Genomic DNA, 10,898 nt, shown 5'->3' with positions numbered 1-10,898 from the left:
ATGGAATGAACATTATTAATATTTTACAGTTTGCATTAGAAGATTATGTTAAATTCACAAACATAGTTGATAAACTATCATCAGAAGCATTAAATGACATAGATTTCATTGCACAAATTCTTCAGAATCCATTTATATATCACAAACCAGAGAAAATAGCAAAATTCATACTAGAAAGAATTAGAGTTGATCATAAAGCAGTTAAACTTCTAAAATATTGTCCAGAAATTGATTTTCAAAATCAAGAAATTAATGAAATACTAAAAGACGAAAATTTCAATCTAAACTATCTTAGAAAGTCGTTGATATCACAAAACTTGTCCATATGCTGAATATGAATCAATATTACAATGAATTACTTCAATAGATGAACCATAGTTTCTAAATAAAACACCACCTGTATTCCCTTTGATTACACAATCTTCGACAGTAAGTTTTGTTGTATAATATGAAGTGATTGTTTCTGTTCCTTTATTGCTAAGAATGTTACTTTTCTGTAGAAAAGATGCTACTCTTGCACTATTAAAATTCACTCCATTATTATAATGTGAATTATTCGAAAATGTTGAATATGTAACAAATGAAGATGTAGCTCCATACAATATATCGAATGATGAATAATAAATACATAAACATTTAGAAATATTTGTTTTACTAATCTGAATATTTCCATATTGATGATAAACTGGTGCTTCTCCAATTCCTTCTTTTCCACATTCTGAAATAGTAGAAAAATTGAAAAAATTCTTAGCTCTATCAGAATCTGTTGCATAAACACGAGAGTGGTGACCTTCAACATTTTCTCCATTGACACTGTTGTTTATAGAACAAATTTTATTTTGACAACATTCACCTGAATTATAAAAATAAAGACATGTTCCACCATCATTATCACCAGATATTAGTTTGTTGTGTGAAAATGATGATGTTTCAACTAATAATTTATTAGTACTTGAACTTGTAGAAAAAAAGATCGTGTTGTCTGAAAAACCAGTGAAAATATCATCTTCAACATGATATTGACCATTTGATGGAATTTTTCCTCCGCTTGAATATGTGGGGCTTCCATAGAAAAAGTCGCTCCATTCTCGATGGAGAATTTGAAATGTTTACAAAATATTTTTACATCGAAAAACCTTAAATTTTTTAATTGACTTCTGACATTGAAATTTAACAATAAACCATGTAATTTAAGGTTACATCATACGAACATAGGCGTACATCTAAGAAAACTAACAAATCTAACAATTGAGTTTTTTGGGCTTTCTGAATCTTATTAGCTTTATCATTTTGGAGAAAATATAACGACTTTAATTAAAAGACAAAATAAATAATATAAAATAAATAAATAAATACAAAAACAAAAACAAATTAAGCAGATAATCTCTTAGGTTTTCGTGCGGACTTAGGTTTAGTGATTCGTGCTCTACCAATTTGATCACGCATGTTGGTTCGCCTTCGTTCGGTAGAGTCAATTCGTGTTCGTGCACTTTCAGGCATGGTAGTATCAATTGCTCCATTACTAACTTGTGGAGGAATGTAGTCGGGCATCTTGCCAAAGATGTCAAAGATGTATTCTGATTCTTCGGTGTCAATAATCAATGTGCCGCGAACAAGTTTACCATATGTTCGTGGTAAGAAAACAATATCAAATGGCATCTCTGCAATCTCGGATTCATTAGGTTCTAAAATACCATCACTCTGTGAAATACTAAGTTCTTGTGCCGAGCCTTGCATGAAATATGCATGGAATTCAGTGTCTTCTTCAATGATTTCGTCTAAATATACTTTCGCTTTAGCAACTTTGTTCAATGTTGAAATGATTGTCATTTTCTTAGAAACAAGTGATGGTTCAATGTGGATCTTGACTGGGAATCGCCATGTCTGTTTGTTATCGTTTTCGATCTTCAAATGGATGACTGTTTCGATAGGTCGCTTCGGACTGAACTGGATATAAACTTTCAACATAATAGTGTAATTTGATTGATAAACATCTTCTGAGTAAATTGTCATGTACTTAGAAATCCAGTCATTCCCATTAGTGTAATCAATAGAAATCTGGTAATCACTCGCTTTCAGTTCGTTTGTTTCACCTGCAAGAGGAAGATCGATAGTCTTACGAATGACTTGGTTCGCTTTGCCATGAAGCTCTGGTGTAGAGTTCTCTGAGTTCTGTGTAGCAATTCCAATGAGTGGGAAATTCCATGAGATCTGTGATCCTTTGCCTGTAGTTGTAACAATGATAGTCCCGTTGAATTGACCAAGTTTATTAGATGTGAATGTGAATGAAATATGTTGACTCTCACCATATTCTTGGAACTGGTATGATCGACGCTTAGAAAGTAATTTGAAGTGATTCTCTTTGTCATCGTCGTTGATCAATGTTGCTTCGAACATGCATGGGAAAGAGAATGGATTTGTGAAAACAACTGAACTAGAAACTGAATGGTTGATTGCACTCTCAACAATCATAGGTGACAATGCTTGTGGAGGCTTGCCGTATCCTGAGACTTGGAAAACCCAGTTACCTGCATCTTTAGAATGGAATCGGATAATTCCTGTCTCTTTGACACCGATCTTACTAGGAGTGTATTTGATTTCGATGTTCTTAATATCATGTGCATCAATTGTGAATGTTGGTTTAGAAACAACATGGAAAACATCTGCGTTGTCAACTTCGAATCGAAATGTAGATAATTTTTTGGATGGGTTTTCAATTTGAATGAATGATGAACTAGATGAACCAATCATAGATTTGAATGGTGCTAAAACACATGGTAATGCTTCATCAACATTGATGTTCATCAAGTAGTTGTATTCACCTTCATCGTTGTTGTAGAAACAAACATATGATGTTCGCTTCATTGAGAATAATGGATTGAAATCGATAGTATAAACAAAGCTAGATTTAGGTGGAATAATGATTTTGCTTTGACCGGATAAATCATTATCACTGAAAACAACATCGAATGAAACATGGATATTCTTAGGATTCAAAACTGAGAATGTCACTTGGACAGGTTGTCGTTCGATAGTTGAAACTTGGATGATTTCTTCTGGTTCGGGACGAGAAACTTCAACTTCAACAATGTACCAGATGAAACAACCCGAGTTGATATCTGTGATGGTCAATGTGCCACATGCAACACCACTTCGAAGTGCAAAAACATTGATTGTTAGAGGTGATGTCGCATTGTTGTTTTGGCAACTGATGTATGAATCAAATGAAATAACTGCAACATCTGATGTAACTTTCGCCGTTCCGTTTTGGATGAATCCTTGTGGTAAATTGATTTTAACTTGTTGTTTCTTTCGAGCTTGGCATTTAATAGAGATCTTTTCTTCTGCCAATGGTTCTGAAACATTAGATTGAAGATTGTAGTTAACTGTTGATTCCTTAGTAAGATTAGTAACAACAAGTGTGCCTCGGTATTGACCCATCTTCTTAGATTTGAACAAAATAGGCAAATTCTGTGTGCTTTGTGGTTTGATTGAGAATTTTGTTGGAATCTCAAATTCGGAATCTCCTGTGTATGTAATTTTGAAATTCCATAATTGGTCGGATGGATTATTAAATGGAATTTCTTGTGTGATGTTCTTACCTGCCGTAGTTTCGAACATGATGGAGATGTTCTTTGTTTGGGGTGTAGCTGTTCCATTAACTTTAATAGTCCTTGTATCAAAAAGAGATGACAAAATAACTTTGCATGTGTATGAACCTGCTTTCGGAGGTGAGAATGTTAATGGAATAACGGTGTTACTTCCTAAAACAAATTCATGTGGACCACTGAAATATTGTGAACTGTATGTTAATGTGAACTTAGTTTCGAGATTCTTCATGAATGAATTAAGAATTTCTCGAGTTGTTTGATTAACTAAATCTTTGAATTTGTTCTCTGGAAGTGGCCATTGATAAGCAGATGATAGTTTGATTCGGCTGTATGCCAATGCATTAGCAAGCATCTTGTTAGCGGCTTCAACATTCAAGTTCAATGACAATTTAGAGTTTTCTTCGCATTTAACATTAGATGTGGATTCTGCATCGTAATTCACTTCACTCTCTGCATTCAATTCATAAACAAACTCACCACATAATGAATTCGATATCAAAATTTGAAGTTTGTACTTACCAATGCAGATAGGAATGAAAACAACATTGAATGGAACTTGTTCGTCTTTCGAATCAGGTAAAACTATAGTTCCTTCATCAATGACAAAAGGAACATGAATAGAGATTTCACTAACCAAGTTCTTGCTAGAAAGTGTTTTGTTCAATGATCGACCTGCACAAACAAATTCTTTAAGAGGTTGCATACCAACCGAATATCCATTCTCTGTTGTATATGAATATTGATAAACAACATTGAATTTGCCTCCTTTCCCGGTCTCGTTTTGGATTGGAATTGTGAATGATGTTGGCAAATAAAGTTGTCCTTTCATTTCGAATTGTCGTTTTGGTTCATTAACAACGACATTTGAAACTAACCCAACAACAATAGATGATACTTGAACAGGTGCATTGTTGTTAGTGTTTGGTCTGTTTGGCAACAATGTGATAGTGCCTCGGTCTGAATGATGTGATCGTGCGAAATATGAAATAGGAATGTTTGTCGATTTACCTGGTGATAGTGTGACTTTCTTGTCTTCACATGTGAAATTGTCTGAACCGGAAAGACTGATACTATAAATGATTTCGTTCCGAGACGGATTAGAAATAGTAAGATTTTGTGTGATAGTATTATTTAATTCGACTTCAAATTCAATAGTTTTAGTAGGAACATAATGTGGCAATGTTTGGAATATCTCGAATGACAATAAACATAATGTTGGTTCATTACCATGTAACAAAGCTGGTGTATCTGGAGTGAAGTTCAATCGTAAGCTTTGGATAAGTTTTTGTAATGAAAATGCATTCTCTTCCATGTTTTCGGAATGTTTGTATGCTGAGTTCTGGATCAATGATGTGAAACAACTTGCCAAGATTTGTGGATTTCGCAACTCTAAAAATGAATGGATTGGAGTAACATCTTGGCACTTCTTAGACAAACAATAATAACAATTAATCCATTTCATCAATGCACATTCGTTTGTTGACAAAACATTAGAAGCTGTGAGAATTCGTGGTGGACGATTAACATCATTATAGATGTTGTCTTTTCCAATTTGTTTCAGTTGTTTCATGGAATCAATAAATCCTGGAATTTGATTCATCTTTTCACCATTGAATTTAGAAACTAAATAAACTTTCAAAACTTGGTTGATCAAATATAACCATGATTCTTGACTCAATGGTTTATAAAGTTTCTCAATGATCTTCTTCTTTTCGTTCATCTTTTCTTGGAATAGTTTAGATGTGATGTATTGATTAACACTCTTTTGATTCAATGTTGAAATATCAGGTGCTTGAATGTAATCAATACCTAAACTTTGTCGGATGATTTTTCGTGTGTAATATTCAATGAATTCTTCTTTGTTAAGAAGATATTCTGCTCGGATACGAGAAACATGGCATCCAACTGTCATAAGATTTTGCAACAAACATTTCAGTTTGTTAATACTTGTTGTGTTGTCACTCTTCATAGAATTCTTTTTACCACTCAAGTTATCAATCATCTTGTAAATCAAATCTCCTTTGGAATTAGAAAAATTCTCTGGAAAAACAGAAATCTTGTTAGACATAACAAATGCATTCAAAAATGAGATAATGAAATTGATAGAAATCTCATTAGCTTTGTATGAACGCATCTTCTTCAAATCATCGTATAAGCCTTGGTTGTTTGAGAATTGTGCAATGAAATCATCTGGGATCTGGTTCTTTGTTGATGCTGTAATTGGTCGACCAAGGATATTAGAAATGTTGAAACAACTGAATGACAAAACTGGATACAACGTAAAAACTGAATTATCGGTACAAACTGAAACTGTGACATTGTAACTTGAACCTTGTGAATCAACAATAGCAATCATTGTGCTGAAACTCATAGGTTTATCACTAACGAATGAGATAGTCATAGGTGTACTAACTAATGAGTGTTGTAACATGTTTCCTTCTGGAAATGTGACTGTTAATGGGAAATTCTTCTCTGAAATTGGTAAAACTGCTTCGATCTTCGAATCAATGAATCTTGTGTTGATGATTCGAACTGTTCGTTCTGCTTTGATATTCAATGGAACAACTGGTAATGTGATGTTGTCGACTTCACATCTGAACTGACGATTATATCCACTACCTGAAACTAAAATTCGTGTTGTAATGATTTCTTCTTCTCGTTCTGGTTTTGCGTAGACTGTCAAACTAGAAACAAATGGATCATTTGATGAAGGTCTGAATGTAACAACAACTGGAATCTCTTCATTGACATTGACTGTTCCTTCCTTCGGCTCGATCAAAAAGATTTCATCTGAAATAGTAGATGTAATTCGAAAACTAACACTTTTGTTTGTAGTTTTATTTGTAAGAATAAATCGTTTCATGTTTGGTCTGATGTTTGGATTCAAAGCATCATAAATTGGTGTCAATCCAAAGTCCATTGCATTCATTGATGAAACTAAAGGAGATTGGATTGATTCTGCAATAACCATAGGTTGAACTGAAGATGTAATGAAAGTGTTGTCTGCCATTTGTAATGGCATTTCAAATGTGAAATCTCCAACAATATTAGGTTTGAAAATTAAGTCAAAACTAACTTCACTTCCTTCTATAATAGTGATTTTATATGTTAAGCCTTGAATGTTAGTTTTACTAGAACTGTTTGATGATACCATACTTAAATCTAAACTAGACAATGTTCCCATGGCTGTTGTATTAATAATTGAATTCTGAGTTCCATTGAATGCGGCATTTCCTAATTCTAGATCATATTCAATAGTGAATTGTTCATAATTAGTCATATCTAATGTAACAATTGCAGGAATATGTCCTGTGTTTTTGATAGTAAATTTACGACTTTCTGTATTACCAACAAATATCTTTCCGAAATCTAAATTCTCAAACAATAATTCTATTTGTGGATTCTCTGCATGACCACAAACATTAACATATTGTGCGTTTTGTCCACAAATGACAATTTCAACTTTCTCTTTGATAGAAATAGGTTTTGTGCATTTCAAACCAACAATGAAATTAATTAAATCATGTGGTAGAATCTTGCCTGACATTGGATTAATTGTTAAATCTTCACATGACAATGGAGAAATGAAGAACAATGCTTGATCATTTCCTGTGTTCTTCATGTTGAAATCTAAAATGTTATTAATTCCTAAACTAACCAATTCGAAATCTAAATTATTTCGGTCAAGACTAATAACAGGATTTCCACAATTGACTGTGATAGTAAAATTCAAATTCGGACCACCTTTTACACTAAGAATTCCTTGTGTCTCGTTTTGTTGTTTCTGGCCTGGTTTAAAGAAAACTTCGCATGAAAGAGATTCATGTGGTTGTATCTGACCATTTGATGGTTGGAATGAAAAGTTTTCTGAAAAACCATACAATCGAACATTGACAACTGCTTCTGTTGGATTAACAATTGTAACATAATCTTTCATCATTTGGAAATTGTTTCCTGAAATTGTTGTCAAATCAAAATTGACAAAATTCTTTGAAAGTTTAAGTTCAATTGGTATTGTCTTTCCTGTTAAACTGATGATTCCTTCATGAGTATTATTAACAACATATTTAAGTTGTCTGTTGATAACTTTCAATTCGGAATCACATAAAACAATTTCAAATGTGACATTTGTGTTTGGAGGAACAACTTGAGCATTTGGCTTAGTTAAGTTGAACTCAGGATAGTCATCTGTCTTTAATTGAACAAAAACATGTTGTGTCAAATTATTTGTAAAAGTGACAGGCAAAATTTTCTTGGCGGTTACAGGAACTTCCCCGAATTCTAATTTTTCTTTGTCCATGAAAACAGAGAGTTGTTGGGAAGGTGACAAAGGCTTTGAGCACTCTGCGATTTCGGCATTTGTCGTTGGTTTCGTCTTGAATGTTTTAGCGTTTTTGCCTTTTTTGTCACCTTTTTGTGATTTGATGTTTCCTGATTTATTTCTTGGAGCTCTTGCTGAGAGTATTTGGTCAGCAGGAGGAGCAGGAGGTTCCAGACCATCAGCGTAACTCATTCCGAAGTTAATTGGGTCATCGTATCCTTTAACTAATGCTTCGAGACGGTTTTCTGCAGCTTTATTAAGTTGGTCTTCAGTAAAGTTCGGAATTGTTGATTGTAATAAATGTCTTGCATCTGTTCTTGCTTGTTCTTTCAGTTTTACCCTCATTTCTTTCTCACTTCTTCGAGATGATTCTTGGTCAATGAATTCTTCGAACTCTTCCTTCTGCTTTTCTTTATCATTGATGTCCTTCATCGTGAATCCGTATTCCATTCTTGGATATTCTAATAGGTACTTCACATTTGGATCTGATTCCCAAACAGGAACTCGTCCTTTCGTGCCCATATTGATTGTGGACACTGATGTTCCACTAAGAGTGATATGGCGCGCAACCAATCCGTCGCAAATTTCCATGATTGTAGTTGTATTTATAACTCCAAGGGATTTCGGATCAAATGAGACAGTAATGACCTTCTTGCAGCCTGTCTTGATGGTTCCTGACATTGGAGTGAAGTGATAATGTGCAACTTTCTTGATATTAAAAGTTATATCTTTAATTGTTGATATGTTTTCGATTTCCATCTCTTGGGATGTTGACGAATTGACTAGTTTTTCACCAAATGAGAAGTCTAAGCTACTAATTTTGAATTTTGAAGGAACTGCAGATCCAGATAATTTTAATGGAATAGAAATTGGAGTTTTTACAATATCTAGACGTGTCTCGTGTTCATAAAATATTTCGTCATCGCTTTCAACCTTTTCTATTGGCGGGTTGAAGTAAAAAACGATATCTTTTGTTGTATTTCCTTCAATTTCGCCTTCGATCGGAGAAGGAGTGAAAATTTGCTTTGTTTTCAATCTCTTTTCAGTTGGATCATATGGTATTTGAATTACGAACATTCTTTTGAAAGGAGCGTTATTTACAATTTGTAATGTTCTTTTGATCTTTTGGCCAAAGAAAGCACGACCAAAATTGACTGTACCAACTTCTTCTTTACCTAGAAAGACTTGAACAGAATGATCTTGGACATTTGCATTTACAATAACTTGTTGCGACTTAATTGATGCAGTTTCGCATACAACATTGATTGTATATTGTACAGGACCAACTTTTGTAGGCTCAATTTCGAATTGTATTTTATGAGTTTGATTTGATTGAATAAAACCCGTTGTTGGGAATATTTCGACGTCTTTATCATTGCATGTAATTGTAAAATTGCCATCCTTTGTACCGAAGTTTGTTATCTTGAAGAATTGAGTTTGAGGAAAACGTAAACTGATATTGCCAAGGTCGAAATGCATTTTATTGATCTCGATTGATGGAGATGGTGGGTAGAAGATGACGGGAATCGTGAAATCTTCAAAACTTGGCGAAGAAACAAGGAGCTGTGCTTCTTCATATTTATCAGATGCTTTGAAAGTGATTTTACGTGATGTTTGCAAACCAGGACTCAAAGAAAAGTGTGCAACATTGTTTAATTGAAAATTAGACTTTGGAGGAAGAGAAAAACGTAATTTTAATGAATTTTTCGAGTAATTTGTGGCTAAAAACTCCACTGTATCGGTTTCACCTACCTCTAAATCCCGTAAGATGATTGGGTTTGGATATATTTTCAGCATATCTTGCGGAACTTGAGTCATAATTTTTTTCAAACGGAATGATGCCGATCACATTTTCTGAGCACAAAATTTCGTTGATAATTTTACATTCAGCAAAAATTCAGCTGATAATCTAAACATAGCACAGACAAGTTATAGCAAAACTATTTTTAGATCAAATAGTAACTGAATCTCAATTTTTCAAATCTTATTTCTTGGATCTATGATTAATATATGCATTATTATACCAATATCCATATTTAACAAAAATAGATATAATGATAATGTTCACACTATAATTATTTCAATTGAACATCCTTGGAGTTAGATTATCATCTTCTAATGAAAGAATGACTCAGATAAGATTCATATCAGCATGTAAATAAGAGCCATATTACAAAAAATTAATGAAAAGCTTCCAAAAATAATTTTGCAATATTTTGTTTGAATTTTGATGGATAACATATAAAATATCGAATTAAATTTGTAAAAAACGATGAATAGTTTTATATATTTGCTTTCTTTTGAAAGGAAAATCTTTATACAAAAAAATTAACAGCAATTTGAGGATTTCTTAGTATTATCGGGTGGAGTAATCTGAATGAAGTTCATTCTCTTCTCCTGATCCAATGATCTTGTTAAGAACGTTTTAACAAATTCTGTGAAAGCTTCGCTGATGCCATCTCCGGTTTTAGCTGATACAACTTTATGTAATGGAATATTGTTCTTTGATAGCCATTCGTTAACTGTTTGATCCGATACAACTGGTGACATGTCACCTTTATTTCCTAAAAGCATGACTGGAAGAGGTTTTGATTGATCGTAATCGACTGTATCTAAGAACATGTTGAGATATATGTCAACGTCTGTGAAAGAATCGGGTGAGGTTACGTCATATATTAAAACTAATCCGTTTGCGCCTCTAAGTAATGAAGGAGCGATTGATTTGAATCTTTCTTCACCTGCAGTATCCCAAATCATCATATTAACCTCAACGTCGTTGATATTTACTGTTTGAGGGAAAAATCCTGCACCAATTGTAGACAAAGTGTTTTCAAGATATGTGTCATTGCAATATCTGTTGATAACACATGTCTTTCCAACGCCAGCTGGTCCAAGAACGACGATCTTTAGATCAAGACTCGTCATTCAGAAATGTTGTCACTTTTAATAGGAACAATTCCGATCAA

The 10,898-nt window shown here is 33.5% G+C and overlaps 2 protein-coding genes across 2 annotated transcripts; both read right to left on the bottom strand.

Moving 5' to 3' along the window:
- Window positions 1-397: 397 nt before the first annotated feature.
- TVAGG3_0652420 (cilia- and flagella-associated protein 47 family) lies at window positions 398-9,757 on the bottom strand (the record flags this gene model as incomplete). The annotated part of the gene is made up of 1 exon (XM_001322038.1): window positions 1,372-9,750. The coding sequence occupies one exon, from the start codon at window positions 9,748-9,750 to the stop codon at window positions 1,372-1,374; it is 8,379 nt and encodes a 2,792-aa protein (XP_001322073.1).
- A 446-nt stretch (window positions 9,758-10,203) lies between these two features.
- Window positions 10,204-10,862, bottom strand: TVAGG3_0652410 (GTPase protein; the record flags this gene model as incomplete). Its single annotated transcript, XM_001322039.1, has 1 exon — window positions 10,261-10,857. The coding sequence occupies one exon, from the start codon at window positions 10,855-10,857 to the stop codon at window positions 10,261-10,263; it is 597 nt and encodes a 198-aa protein (XP_001322074.1).
- Window positions 10,863-10,898: the final 36 nt, after the last annotated feature.

Source organism: Trichomonas vaginalis, chromosome III (genome assembly GCF_026262505.1).
Source record: "Trichomonas vaginalis G3 chromosome III, whole genome shotgun sequence".
Classification (NCBI taxonomy): domain Eukaryota; phylum Parabasalia; order Trichomonadida; family Trichomonadidae; genus Trichomonas; species Trichomonas vaginalis.
This window is presented reverse-complemented; position numbering and strand designations above follow the sequence as displayed.